At 43.9% G+C, this 14,615-nt stretch overlaps 1 protein-coding gene across 3 annotated transcripts in view; it reads left to right on the top strand.

Annotated features, from left to right (window-relative positions):
* ptprja (protein tyrosine phosphatase receptor type Ja) overlaps positions 1 to 14,513 on the top strand; it is a 75,748-nt gene extending 61,235 nt beyond the window's left edge. For 2 of the 3 annotated variants that reach the window (XM_031801115.1, XM_031801113.1), the window contains 15 exons: positions 429 to 571; positions 733 to 886; positions 1,969 to 2,118; positions 2,370 to 2,580; positions 2,710 to 2,831; positions 2,988 to 3,075; positions 3,321 to 3,365; positions 6,584 to 6,674; positions 6,794 to 6,884; positions 7,162 to 7,235; positions 9,077 to 9,211; positions 11,067 to 11,183; positions 11,689 to 11,849; positions 12,215 to 12,350; positions 12,535 to 14,513. In XM_031801115.1, the coding sequence (XP_031656975.1) occupies positions 429 to 571; positions 733 to 886; positions 1,969 to 2,118; positions 2,370 to 2,580; positions 2,710 to 2,831; positions 2,988 to 3,075; positions 3,321 to 3,365; positions 6,584 to 6,674; positions 6,794 to 6,884; positions 7,162 to 7,235; positions 9,077 to 9,211; positions 11,067 to 11,183; positions 11,689 to 11,849; positions 12,215 to 12,350; positions 12,535 to 12,693 (1,877 nt within the window). In that variant the 3' untranslated portion in view covers positions 12,694 to 14,513. The remainder of the gene's footprint in view (positions 1 to 428; positions 572 to 732; positions 887 to 1,968; positions 2,119 to 2,369; positions 2,581 to 2,709; positions 2,832 to 2,987; positions 3,076 to 3,320; positions 3,366 to 6,583; positions 6,675 to 6,793; positions 6,885 to 7,161; positions 7,236 to 9,076; positions 9,212 to 11,066; positions 11,184 to 11,688; positions 11,850 to 12,214; positions 12,351 to 12,534) is intronic. The other variant, XM_031801114.1, reaches the window with a different exon arrangement.
* Positions 14,514 to 14,615: the final 102 nt, after the last annotated feature.

Raw genomic sequence — 14,615 nt, 5'->3', positions numbered from 1 at the left:
TACTAGAATCTACAGTCTATTTCATATAGGGATTTATAAAGGATGTACTACCGTTACTAGAATCTACAGTCTATTTCATATAGGGATTTATAAAGGATGTACTACCGTTACTAGAATCTACAGTCTATTTCATATAGGGATTTATAAAGGATGTACTACCGTTACTAGAATCTACAGTCTATTTCATATAGGGATTTATAAAGGATGTACTACCGTTACTAGAATCTACAGTCTATTTCATATAGGGATTTATAAAGGATGTATCATCCCCGTTACTAGAATCTACAGTCTATTTCATATATTTATATGTTATTTTTGAACTGAGTTTTGATCTCTTGTAAATTGTATTTTTCAGCACATTTTCTTTTCTGGTAATAGAATCACAACTAAAATCTGAAAACCTCTTTCTCTCCCTCACTGTTCCTTAGACGCCAGCCCTGTGTCCAACTTGAAGTGTGCCTCTCCTGATGACCCCAACGCCAAGCTGAGTCTGTCCTGGACCAAACCCAAAGGACTACACCAGGGCTTTCAGATCACTGCTAAGGAAACCATCCAACTCCCTCAGGGCCAGGTGTGGCATTTCTCAGTTGCTACACAAGGCATTTCTCAGTTGCTACACAATGCATTTCTCAGTTGCTACACAATGCATTTCTCAAACGGTACAGTAAATATTGTTCACGGAAACTAAACAATTATTGATTGACTGACTGACTGATTGATCGATTGGTTTAGGTACACAATAAGACAATTGGTGACTGTAACCCAGCCTGTGGTCACACAGTCCCTGACCTGAAGCACTATACAGACTACACCCTGACTGTGACCACTCTGGGCTGTGGGAAAACCAGCACCGTCCAAAGCCTCACCTGCAAGACTGGCATTACTGGTACGTGACAATATGATGGAACAACTTAATTACCCTCACAATCTGAAAATGTACAGTATGCTTCTCATACAATTACATTGCAATGTAGGCGCACATTGGGTGGAATATGATGGAACAACTTAATTACCCTCACAATCTGAAAATGTACAGTATGCTTCTCATACAATTACATTGCCAATATTAAAAATGCTATGTGCTGTACATGGATTTTCTTTACCTGTACAGTATGTGTTGCCCATGTACAGATGTAGGGTCTTAATTTGAGCCAGTTTTCTTACGGCAGGAAAATAATTCTGCAGCAACAGGAAATGTGAATTCTAATTCATGGACATTTTTTGTAGGGGTTGATCTATTTATTTGTAACGGAAAATCTCATTTTAAAGTGGAAATTAAATACTTCAGAAGCCTTTTTAAAACCTCAAATACGCCCCCTTTTGCCCGCAGAACTGCCTACATTTGACAGGGAATGGACTCACAAGGTATCCAAAGAGTTCCACAGGGATGCTGGCCCATGTGGACTCTAATGCTTCCCACAGTTGTCAAGTTGACTGGACGTCCATGGACCATTCTTGACCCACACGGAAAACTGTTGCGTGTGAAAAACCCAGCAGCATTGCAGTTCTTGACACAAACTGCTGCGCCTGGCACCTACTAGCATACCCCGTTCAAAGGCACTTCAATCTGTTGTCCCTATTCACCCTCTGAATGGATCACACACACAATCCATGTCTCATTTGTCTCCAGGCTTAAAAATCCTTCTTTAACCTGTCTCCTCCGCTTCATCTACACGGATTAAAGTGGATTTAACAAGTGACATCAATCAGGGATCACAGCGTTCCTCTAGATTCACCTGGACAGTCTATGTCGTGGAAAGAGCACGTTTTGTATACTCAGTGTATTCTTCAAGTTTAAAATGTTCTGCATTGCAGGAAAGTTCTCCCGGCGAGAGGGTGATCAAATTAAGATCCTACATATGTATTGAAGTAATATATAAGCTCGTAAACACAATCCTTTCAGGATGTAACTAGAAACACTGCAAGAATTGATGTCCCATTTCTTCCTCCTCTCTTCCATGTCTCCAGTCCCTCCTATCCCAGCCGACTTCGAGTCCCTAGTCAGTGTCACAGCGAAGGATCACAACTCCTTCTCTGTGCAGCTGACCCCCAGCCTCCTGGACAGCACCAATGGACCAATCAAACACTACGGCGTGTTGGTGACCTCAGACATCAACAGTGGGTCCCCTTTATTCTCGTATTGGTTAAGATTGGTTTATGATTGATTTGTAGATTGGCCAGTTTTGGTTTTGGGTATAAAAAAAGACATGCAAAATATACACTTGGGTTAATTTAACTGAGAGAATTCTGAGTCAACATATTCAAGATGATTTATCTCAAAATATGTTGTGTCTTGGTCCAAAAATTTTACTATATTTTCGTAATCGGTGATCTTTACCGTACTCGTGTGTGCGGTGTTTTACTTGCAGATGTAGATCAGTCTAACTCATCGCAGTACTTAGTGAAGACTTATCAGGACTGGGAAGCAGGCTCTACTACTGCATACCTGGCTACGGTCAAAGACAACACGAACAACAGCCGGAGGAGGAAGCGTGCAGGAAACATTGACATTGACATAGGGGACAAAACCTCATGGAAGGGCTATACCAATGGCCAACTCAAGGCCAAACGAGAGTACAGGTATGAACACAACACAGGCAGTATGTGTGATGAGTGGAAGGGATGGAACTTACAATTCAGCTTGCACTAATCAACTACTGATATGAACTAAAATGTCAAATGTTTAGCATTTTTCTTTTGTCTTCACAGTTATGCCATTGTTTTATTCACTGAAATGGTGGTAGAGCAGAATGGGCTTCTGAACGTCGGTTCGTCGCTCGTCATGATAACGCTGTTTAACTCAAATTCATTGTACCTCCCTCAGGACCCAGGTAGCTATTGCACCTTTACACTGTGTTAACAGTTTGAACCACAGCTATGAGCTGTTGCGACTACTTCTAGCAAGTCTCACGATGATAAAAGGCACGATGGATGTCTTCGTAATATATGGCGTTCACACGGCGTTCTCTTCGGTCATTCTCATGTAGGGGTCACCAGTGTGGTTGTCGGGGTAACGCTTGGAGTTTTTGTCATCCTCTCCATCATTACTGCCGGCTTCATCATCTACTGGAGGAGGTGAGAGATCGCCATCGTAGCATATGCCATTTAGCAGACTCTTTTATTCAAAGCGACTTGCTGTCATGCGCACATAAGTTTGACTTATGGGTCCTCGTGGTGTTGCAAGCGCCATGCTCTACCAACTGAGCCTTACAGGATCATCATCCTAATCATCATCGTGTTCATCATCACTCGATAATTGAGTTTTTGAAACGTTTCTGGATGGTCATATGATTTCTGTCTGTTTTCCTTTGTTTTTACAGACAAAACAAGAAGGACTCTTCAGACATCCAGATTCACTCGATGAGGTTTTTATGATGATCCTTCACTTGTTTCTGATCCATCTCAGTTTGAAATTGAATGCATTTCCCCCCCCCCCCCCCCCCCAGGGCTAAAGTGTGAGTATCGACTCTTATGGTAACCTATTAGGAGACTTCAAATCAGTATTTGTCACATGCGCCGATTGCAACAAGTGTAGACCTTATCGTGTAAATGCTTACTTTACAAGCCCTTAACCAACAGTGCATAAACTAAATAAAAAAATAAAAAATAGGAACACAATGACATAACAATAATGAGGCTATATACAAGAGTAGGGTACAGGTTAGAGGTCATTTGTAGGTAGGGGAGAAGTGACTACGCATAGATAATAGCAGCGAGTAGCAGCAGTGTACCAAACAAAAGGAGGGGGGGGGGGGGGTCAATGTAAATAGTCCGGTGGCCATTTGATTAATTGTTCAGCAGTCTTATGGCTTGGGGATAGAAGCTGTTAAGGAGCCTTTTGGTCCTAGACTTGGCGCTCCGGTACCGCTTGCCGTGCGGTAGCAGAGAAAACAATCTATGACTTGGGTGACTGGAGTCTCTGACAATGTTATGGGCTTTCCTCTGACACCGCCTCTTATATAGGTCCTGCACTATCCTCTGTAGCGCTTTATGGTCACATGCCGAGCAGTTGCCATACCAGGAGGTGATGCAACCGGTCTGGATGCTCTCGATGGTGCAGCTGTAGAACATTTTGAGGATTTGGGGACCCATGCCAAGTCTTTTCAGTCTCCTGAGGGGGAATAGGTTTTGTTGTGCCCTCTTTACGACTGTCTTGGTGTGTTGGGACCATGATAGATCGTTGGTGATGTAGACACCAAGGAACTTGAAACTCTCGACCTGCTCCACTACAGCCCCGTTGATGTTATTGGGGGCCTGTTCGGCCCACCTTTTCCTGTTGTCCACGATCAGCTCCTTTGTTTTACTCACATTGAGGGAGAGGTTCTTGTCCCTATAGGCTGTCTCGTTGTCGGTGATCAGGTCTACCACTGTAGTGTTGTCAGCAAACTTAATGATGGTGTTGAAGCCGTGTTTGGCCACGCAGTCGTGGGAGAACAGGGAGTACAGGAGGGGACTAAGCTCACACCCCTGAGGGGCCCCAGTGTTGAGGATCAGCGTGGCAGATGTGATGTTGCCTACCCTTACCACCTGGGGGCGGCTCGTCAGGAAGTCCAGGATCCAGTAGCAGAGGGAGGTGTTTAGTCCCAGGGTCTTTAGCTTAGTGATGAGCTTTGTGGGCACTATGGTGTTGAACGCTGAGCTGTAGTCAATGAACAGCATTCTCACATAGGTGTTCCTTTTGTCCAGGTGGGAAAGGGCAGTGTGGAGTGCGATTGAGATTGCGTCATCTGTGGATCTGTTGGGGCAGTATGCGAATTGGAGTGGGTCTAGGGTATCTGGGAGGATGCTGTAGATGTGAGCCATGATCAGCCTTTCAAAGCACTTCATGGCTACCGACGTGAGTGATATGGCGCTGTAATCATTTAGGCAGGTTACCTTCCCTTCCTTGGGATCAGAGAACACTGTCATCCAGAACAGCTGGTGCTCTCGTGCATGCTTCAGTGTTGCTTACCTTGAAGCGAGCATAAAAGTCATTTAGCTCCACTGGTAGGCTCACGTCACTGGGCAGCCCGCGTCTGGGTATCCCTTTGTAGTCTGTAATAGTTTTCAAGCCCTGCCACATCCGACGAGCGTCAGAGCCGGTGTAGTAGGATTCAATTTTAATCCTGTATTAACGCTTTGCTTGTTTGATGGTTCGTCTGAGGGCATAGCGGGATTTCCTATAGGCATCCTGATAAGTGTCCCACTCCTTGAAAGTGGCAGCTCTAGCCTTTAGCTCCATGCGGATGTTGCCTGTAATCCATGGCTTCTGGTTGGGATATGTATGTACGGTCACTGTTGGGATGACGTCGTCGATGCACTTATTGGTGAAGCTGATGACTGAGGTGGTATACTCAATTCAATTCAATCGGATGAATCCCGGAACATATTCCAGTCTGTGCTAGCAAAACAGTCCTGTAGCGTAGCATCTGCGTCATCTGACCACTTCCGTATTGAGCGAGTCACTGGTACTTCCTGCTTTAGTATTTGCTTGCAAACAGGAATCAGGAATATAGAATTATGGTCAGATTTGCCAAATGGAGGGTGGTGGAGAGCTTTGTATGCATCTCTGTGTGTGGAGTAAAGGTGGTATAGAGTTTTTCTTTCCTCTGGTTGCACATGCTGGTAAAAATATGTTAAAATATTTAAGTTTGCCTGCATTAATGTCCCCTGCCACAAGGAGTGCCACTTCTGGGTGAGCATTTTTTTGTTTGCTTATGGCCTTATAGTTGGTTGAGTGCGGTCTTAATGCCAGCATCGGTCTGTGGTGGTAAATAGACGGCTACGAATAATATAGATGAGAACTCTCTTGGTAGATAGTGTGGTCTAAAGGTACTCTACCTCAGGCGAATAATAACTTGAGACTTCTATAATATTAGTGTGGTCTAAAGTTTATCATAAGGTACTCTACCTCAGGCGAATAATAACTTGAGACTTCTATAATATTAGATATTGTGCACCAGCTGTTAAAACAAAAAGACACACCCCCCCCCCCCCACCCCTCGTCAGACATGGCTTCTCTGTTCTGCCGGTGCATCTCTCCAGTTCTATATTATCCATGTCGTTGTTCAGCCACGACTCGTTGAAACATAAGATATTACAGTTCTTAATGTGCTGTTGGTAGTATAATCGTAATCGTTATTTTCCTATGATTGCATGTTAGCAAGTAGAATTGATGGCAGTGGGAGTTTACTTGCTCGCCTACGGATTCTCAGAAGGCAGCCCGTCTGCGGCCTCTTTTCCTCCGTCTTTCCCTCACACAAATGATGGGGATCTGGGCCTGTTCCCGGGAGAGCAGTACATCTTTCTCTAAAAAGCTTCTTACAGTTCGTGGCGAGTAATCCCATTTCTGATGTCCAGAAGTTATTTTCTGTCATAGGAGATGGTAGCAGCAACGTTATCTGTAAATTAAGTGAAAAAAATAAGTTACAAACAACGCAAAAAACACGAACGAAATTGGTTGCGAGGATGTAAAATGTCAGCCATCTTCTTCGGCGCCATCTTAACAACTTGACACATTGAATGAATCAACAGGTAGAGTTGCACACTGTTTCTTGGTGTCACTCGTGTTTGTGTTAATGCTTGTCTCCCGCGTCTCTATTAGCAGAACCGTTGTTGTGAGGGTGGAGGACTACGAGGCTTATTACAAGAAGCAGAGAGCAGACTCCAACTGTGGTTTCGCTGAGGAGTTTGAGGTAAAATCGAAATCTATTTATTCGTTCATACTCATATTTTTGATGTTCCATCGGGCATCAGTTGATGTTCTGTATTCTGTAAATATGCCTGGTTTCCTAATGTCTCCCTCTCCCTCTAGGACCTGAAGCTAGTGGGAACAGCCCAAGCAAAAACCAGCGCTTTGGCCATGGAGAACAAGTCTAAGAACCGCTACAACAATGTGCTTCCCTGTGAGTCAACCATGACCCCTAACCCCTGTCTCCATGACAACGACCCCTGTCCTGTCCTGACACTGCTTACCATAGCTACCATAGCTTATCATATCTAATCCTCCATCCTCATTTCCATACAGACTAACTCCTTTGTTTATTCAATAGCTTAGCTGTTCATTCAAGCAAGCCTTTACACTAGGGTGGTTGAGAGCATGATGCTTTGTCTCTGGGCAGAGTGACAAGAATTCTCTTTCAGTTCTATCAATCCTCATTGCTCCTCTTTCCCACATCCCAGATGATTCCTCTAGAGTGAAACTGTCCATCCACGGAAGTCCATTTGACGACTACATCAATTCTAACTACATCCCGGTGCGTACTGACCCATCATCATCACCGCTATCATAATCAGCTTTCTCTGACCCTCTCTGATTCAGCTCTGCTTATTTCACAAAGCATGATCGATATAGCTAGATACAGTGGCTTGCAAAAGTATTCACCCCCCTTGGCATTTTTCCTATTTTGTTGCCTTACAACCTTGAATTTAAATATATTTTTATGGGGGGGTTGTATCTTTTGATTTACACAACATTCCTACCACCTTTTAAGATGCAACATATAACAAGAAATAACACAAAAAAACTGAACTTGAGCATGCAAAAGTATTCAACCCCCCCCCCCCCCCCCCCAAAGTCAATACTTTGCCGAGCCACCTTTTGCAGCAATTACAGCTGCAAGTCTCTTAGGGTATGTCTCTATAAGCTTGGCTCATCTAGCCACTGGGACTTTTGCCCATTCTTCAAGGAAAAACTGCTTCAGCTCCTTCAAGTTGGATGGGTTCTGCTGGTGTACAGCAATCTTTAAGTCATACCACAGATTCCCAATTGGATTGAGGTCTGGGCTTTGACTAGACCATTCCAAGACATTTAAATGTTTCCCCTTAAACCACTCGAGTGTTGCTTTAGCAGTATGCTTCGGGTCATTGTCCTGCTGGAAGGTGTACCTCCGTCCCAATCTCAAATCCCAGGAAGAGTGAAACAGGTTTGCCTCAAGAATTTCCCTGTATTTAGCTCCATCCATCATTCCTTAAATTCGGACCAGTTTCCCAGTCCCTACCGATGAAAAACATCACCACATCATGATGCTGCCACCACCATGCTTCACTGTGGGGATGGTGTTCTCGGGGTGATGAGCAGTGTTGGATTTGCACCATACATAGCGTTTTTCTTGATGGCCAAAAAGCTCAATTTTAGTCTCATCTGACCAGAGTGCCTTCTTCCATATGTTTGGGGAGTCTCCCACATGCCTTTTGGTGAACACCAAACGTGTTGCTTATTTTGTTTTTCTTTAAGCAATGACTTTTTTTCTGGCCACTCTTCTGTAAAGCTCAGCTCTGTGGAGTGTACTGCTTAAAGTGGTCCTATGGACAGATACTCCAATCTCCGCTGGGAGCTTTGCAGCTCCTTCAGGGTTATCTTTGGTCTCTTTGTTGCATCTCTGATTAATGCCCTCCTTGCCTGATCCGTGAGTTTTGGTGGGTGGCCCTCTTTTGGCAGGTTTGTTGTGGTGCCATATTCTTTCCATTTTTGAATAATGGATTTAATGGTGCTCTGTGAGATGTTCAAAGTTCCTGATATTTTTTTATAACCCAACCCTGATCTGTACTTCTCCCTAACTTTGTCCCTGACCTGTTTGGAGAGCTCCTTGGTCTTCATGGTGCCGCTTGCTTGGTGGTGCCCAAGGCTTAGTGGTGTTGCAGACTCTGGGGCCGTTCAGAACTGTTGTAAATATAATGAGATCATGTGACACTTAGATTGCACACAGGTGGACTTTATTTAACTAATTATGTGACTTCTGAAGGTAATTGGTTGCATCAGATCTTATTGAGGGGCATCATAGCAAAGGGGATGAATATATATGCAACCACCACATTTCCGTTTTTACATTTTTTTAAATATATTTTTCAATACAGGTTGTAATGCAACAAAATAGGGAAAATGCCAAGGTGGATGAATACTTTTGCATGGCACTGTAACTTATATTAACACTCAGATATAAGTCTTTATTTTCAGGTTATAGAAGTATTTCATCTCTTATATCACATCCGTCTCACATTACCAGGATGTACAGAGTCGGAATTAAAATATGTACGAACGTTCGATAGTGCTTGCTGTAGATTCTTACGTTCTGGGTCAATATGTTCCCACTGCCAGGGTTACAACTCCAGGAAGGAGTTTATTGCGGCCCAGGGTCCTTTGCCCGGCACTGTCAACGAGTTCTGGAGGATGATCTGGGAGAAGAACGTCCAGACTCTGGTCATGCTGACACGCTGTAACGAACAGGGACGAGTGAGTACACACACACACACACACACACACACACACACACACACACACACATGTATGCGTGCACATGCACACACATTTAGTGTGTTGGAAAGGGGATGTAAAACCAGCCATGCTGCATCTGTATGCAGAATATATAGTCATCTACTCCAATGCTCCTTCTCTGGTTGAGGTCTTTGAAGCGCTCCAGGTTGCCTTTGAGTCACTGCAGACCTCTCTATATGGTGTCAAGCTAGTCTTGAATGCACCAAAAATGAAATGTAGGAATTCCACCATAGTCGGATCTCAGCCAGAGAAGGTTAGCCCTTTCACGTCTGTGGGGACCTCCATTTAAAAGGTGTCACTCTACAAATACATTGGTACCAGAAGCTGTCTACAAAGTTCACAAGGATAATCTTGTGAGGAAGCTTAAACTGAATTATATATATATATATTTTTTTTACAGCAGGGCTTGTTTCCGTTTGAGGCAAGACAGAAGCTTGTTTAAGCCATGTTTCTACAGAGACTGGACTCAGTCTAGCACGCATCAGTCTCCTCGTTGCTACAGAGACTGGACTCAGTCTAGCACGCATCAGTCTCCTCGTTGCTACAGAGACTGGACTCAGTCTAGCACGCATCAGTCTCCTCGTTTCTACAGAGACTGGACTCAGTCTAGCACGCATCAGTCTCCTCGTTGCTACAGAGACTGGACTCAGTCTAGCACGCATCAGTCTCCTCGTTGCTACAGAGACTGGACTCAGTCTAGCACGCATCAGTCTCCTCGTTGCTACAGAGACTGGACTCAGTCTAGCATGCATCAGTCTCCTCGTTGCTACAGAGACTGGACTCAGTCTAGCACGCATCTTTGCACTTTGTCACAAATGCCAAGTCGCTCACCTGGACCTTGCTGGACCTTGCTTTACATGTGCAGACAACTACATTGGTACTGCATGTGTTCATATACAACCTATGGTTCTAATGATGAACAGAGCCTTGAGATGCTTTTGGGAAATCGGGCTCAGATCGGCTTGATGACGTGTTGCTGTGTTGATTGTACTGTACGTTTTATACTTTGTAATGTTGTACTGACTGCTGTTGCCTTCTCGGACAGGTATGGTGTCTCAATGGGAATTTCCGGGTTGAATAAAAACTAATCTAACACACACACACGACAGCACACACACACACACACACACACACACGACAGCACACCACCCGATTCAGGGCCAGATCGGTCTCGACGCCAGTCGTCAAGTCCAAGCTAGGACGGAGACCAAAATGAAAATATTTACACAGAAATGTGCAAAAGGCATGCCCAAACAAGAGTATTTACACTAACAAACACTGGCAGGCCACCAGTCCGAAAGCCTAACCTGTCCACCTCTCTCTCACTAAGTGCCAAACCCACACACCTGTGCCAATCATCAATTATCAAGGGCTGCTTTCAGTACGTTAAAAAAAAATGTGTGGAACTGTACTGAACAACTAGATGAAAAAACGGAGAGCATTGTCTTCTTCTTCAAAATTGAGTTGCCTTTGGTTAGTAAATGGCTTTAAGCAATATCACTATCATCTAGTGACCACAATAAATGAATGACACACACAATTTGGTTTAGGACTCGCAGGAAGAGGTAAATCACCGATATTAGTGTTGCGCTTTCTTCAAACACAAAAAAATAAGAAAATGTACTACTTTAAAATGGGGATAGCCTCAATGGCACTGCCCATGCTGTCACAGACGCCTTAATGGCACAGATACAAAGATGAGTCCTCTATCTAACTCTATGGAAATAAGTCCTGACCCACATGTCCTCACACTAAGCTACCACAATTCATAACAGCACACCTGTCTCTCACCCACCCACCTCTCTCCGCTAAGGTCAAATGTGAGGAATACTATCCATCTGAGACCAAGCACTTTGAGAATATCACCGTGACAACCACCTCTGAGATCCCCCTAGAAGACTGGACCATCAGGGACTTTGACGTAAAAAATGTAAGTTGCTGTGATAACAGAGGAGGCTGGTGCGAAGAGCTATAGGAGGACAGGCTCCTTGTTATGGCTGGAATGGAATAAATGGAACGGTATCAAACACATATGAAAATGTTTGACTCCGTTCCACTCATTCCCGAGTGGCGCAGCAGTCTAAGGCACTGCATCTCAGTGCTAGAGGTGTCACTACAGTCCCTGGTTCGATTTCCAGGCTGTATCACATCCAGCCGTAATTGCGAGTCCCATAGGGCGGCGCACAATTGGCCCAGCGTCGTCCAGGTCTGGCCGGTGTAGATCGTCATTGTAAATAAGAATTTGTTCTTAATTGACTTGCCTAGTTACATTTTTAAAAATGTAAAAAATATTTTTTTTTAAGGAATTTTAGCAGATGTTTTCTGATTCAACTACTACTCTGTTAATCAGATCCTGGACGGGGTCATTCATTACATGTCATGCATTCCTTAGTGCTTATCGGTAAGTGTCTCTGTGTTTTGTGATTGGCTGACAGGTGAAGACGGTTGAGACACGCTCAGTACGTCACTTCCACTTCACAGCCTGGCCGGACCACGGCGTCCCCGAGACCACCGAGCTGCTCATCAACTTCAGACACCTGGTCCGAGAACACATGGACCAGTACTCACGCCACTCCCCCACCGTCGTCCACTGCAGGTACGTACACACACACACACACACTGTTTATCTTAGTTAACCTCAAGAAGCGTTATTGGTTTAAAAAGTAAATTAACATTAGTTCTCTCTCCGCTCTCTCTCTCCTCTCTCCCTTTCACTTGCTTGCTCTCTCTCTCTCTTGTTCTCTCTCTCCTCTCTCTCTCGTTCTCTCTCTCCTCTCTCGTTCTCTCTCTCCTCCCTCTTGCGCTCTCTCCTCTCTCTCCCTCTTGCTCGCTCTCTCTCTCCTCCCTCTTGCGCTCTCTCTCCTCTCTCTCCCTCACCCTCTTGCTCCTTCTCTCTCTCTCCTCCCTTTTGCGCTATTTCCTCCCTCTTGCGCTCTCTCCCCTCTCTCTCTCTCTACTCAGTGCGGGTGTGGGACGGACAGGCACCTTCATAGCCATCGACCGGCTGATCTTCCAGATAGAGAGGGAGAGTATGGTGGACGTGTACGGCACCATCCACGACCTGCGCATGCACCGGCCCCTCATGGTGCAAACAGAGGTCAGTCACTGCCCACACCGGTCTACATTTCAGCATGTTTCTGGGTTTAATACAGGCCTACTGTACAATACGTCACTGTGGTTAAAAGTGGAAGTTATGCTCCGGGTGCTTATGTGGTCACTAGGTGAAAATGTATTGAGTTGGCTTCATCCTAATTGTAGTACATTGTGTTATTGTCTTACAGGAGCAGTATGTGTTTCTAAACCAGTGTGCCATGGACATCATCCGATCCAGAACTGGAACCAACGTGGATTTAATCTACCAGAACACGGCTGCGCTCACCATCTACGAGAACGTAGAACCCAGGAAGGATACATCGAAGAATGGCTACCACAACGCGTAGGCCTCTGGTCCACTCGTTCCTCTCTCTATTCCTCCCCAGTCCTCCACTCCTCCATTATCAGCCAGACAGGCCTGTAGAGACGAGCTTATAAAAGGGAACGTTTTTTCATAGACACACTGTATTTATTGATCTAGTTTTTTGTAGTATTTATTTGGTAAACACGGAAGTAGGAAAAATAACAAGGGAGGTAACTGTTCAGAGGAACAGACGCACAATTTTCATCCAAAGACCAACAATGGAATGTGTACAATTATATTTTAGAGATTTAATTCTTATATTTCCATATTTTTATATTGCTGATACTTTGAATGTCTGCTTGCTCTCTTATTGTGATTGTTGTAGTATTGCCAATATGTTAAGAATACTTGCTCAGGTAATATATGTGAAGGATGTGAAAGGATGTGTGGTTATACTGTGTGCGATGTAAATTAATGCAAAGATATATATGTATATTAATATCAAATTAAATGCAGATCTCGTGTATTGTTAAATGGGCCCAATGTTGTGTTTGCCAGATATCTCCATCTTTAGGTAGGAATCAGCACCCAACATAACAATTATACAACCATTTAAAAAACAAAAACTCTCCTCTCTTCTGAGCCTTGACGTGCTCTCCCAAGAGTTTCCACTAGGTGGTGCAATTATATTTGACTTTATGTACAATGTCTGGACAAGCACAATACACTGTTTTAGAGGAGGAGAAGAGAACTACTCCTGGCAATAGGCCTATACAAATATGATTTAGTATTAGATATGTGAAGTCAAATGTTACACTTTCACTCCAGAGAATTTGAATATCTCAAGGAGTTTAAAACGAGGAGTTTCGTGAGAACCGTGTGTGTTTTTATGCGCTGTTCTGCGTAAAGCACTGGATGCATTTAGGTTTTTACACTGTAGCTTTTTAAATTCTCCTATAGCGGTCTAAGGCTGGTCTACATATTCTTGAGGTGATCATGAGAAGTGATTGAGAAACGGCTGTGTGAGCCTGTGGCCCTCCTGACTGTTGAAACCCACTTTGTGCAATACGAAATCACCATTCACATACGAAATCACCATTCAAATACGAAATCACCATTCAAATACGAAATCACCATTCAAATACGAAATCACCATTCAAATACGAAATCACCATTCACATACGAAATCACCATTCACAAAACTTCAGTCTGTAAACTCAGCTCATCTCTCACCCTCAAAGACTCATGGGTTACGCATTATGAAATGCTTGTTGTTGACCTACTGTATGTTCTATAGAAAGGAGCTCGTGTAATGCTTTGCTTAATGTCTATTGGTGATGTTTCTATCATAGGAGCAGGAAAAGTGTAATGACTTTTTGGAAATATGTGGTTATATATACATGAATTCATGGGCCCTGTCCAGAAACAACCTCTACTCCCTAGATCAGAAAGAATTTGATTGGTAAAAGCAACCTGGTAGTGGCTCTACCTAGCTTTTCCGATAGTGATATGCTTGGTGGATTCTTCTGGTCAAAACGACACAAATATCTATAAATGGCTTGGGAATAAGGGATGTTTCTGGATATAGGTCATAGATTTACAGATCAGCTGTGGTTGAATTTAAAGCCACTCTCCTGATACTGTTGTACTGTCTTTTTGTGTCACAATGCACATGGCTGACTCCGCAAATACTCTTCCTCAGAGTTTTAGGACGTTTTATGGAGTGGTGTAGGAATTGTGTTACAATTGCGGTGTGATACACTATGTGAGTCTCGCTGGTACAATGGAGAGGACGAAAAGGTCGAGGTGTTCTATTTGTATCCTTCCGTCTGTCGATCCTGGGATTAAAGATGTTGCACTCTTTCCTCTCTACAAGTGTCAGCTTCTCTGTTCCACCATATGCCCACCATGTCCATGGCGTTGACTGAGACGACGGCCCAAGCTTTTGTTCAATTAGGCCACACT

The sequence above is a fragment of the Oncorhynchus kisutch genome, linkage group LG22 (assembly GCF_002021735.2).
Source record: "Oncorhynchus kisutch isolate 150728-3 linkage group LG22, Okis_V2, whole genome shotgun sequence".
NCBI classification, from domain to species: Eukaryota; Metazoa; Chordata; class Actinopteri; order Salmoniformes; family Salmonidae; genus Oncorhynchus; species Oncorhynchus kisutch.
The sequence above is the reverse complement of the archived record's forward strand: the minus strand, read 5'-3'. Positions and strand labels throughout refer to the sequence as shown.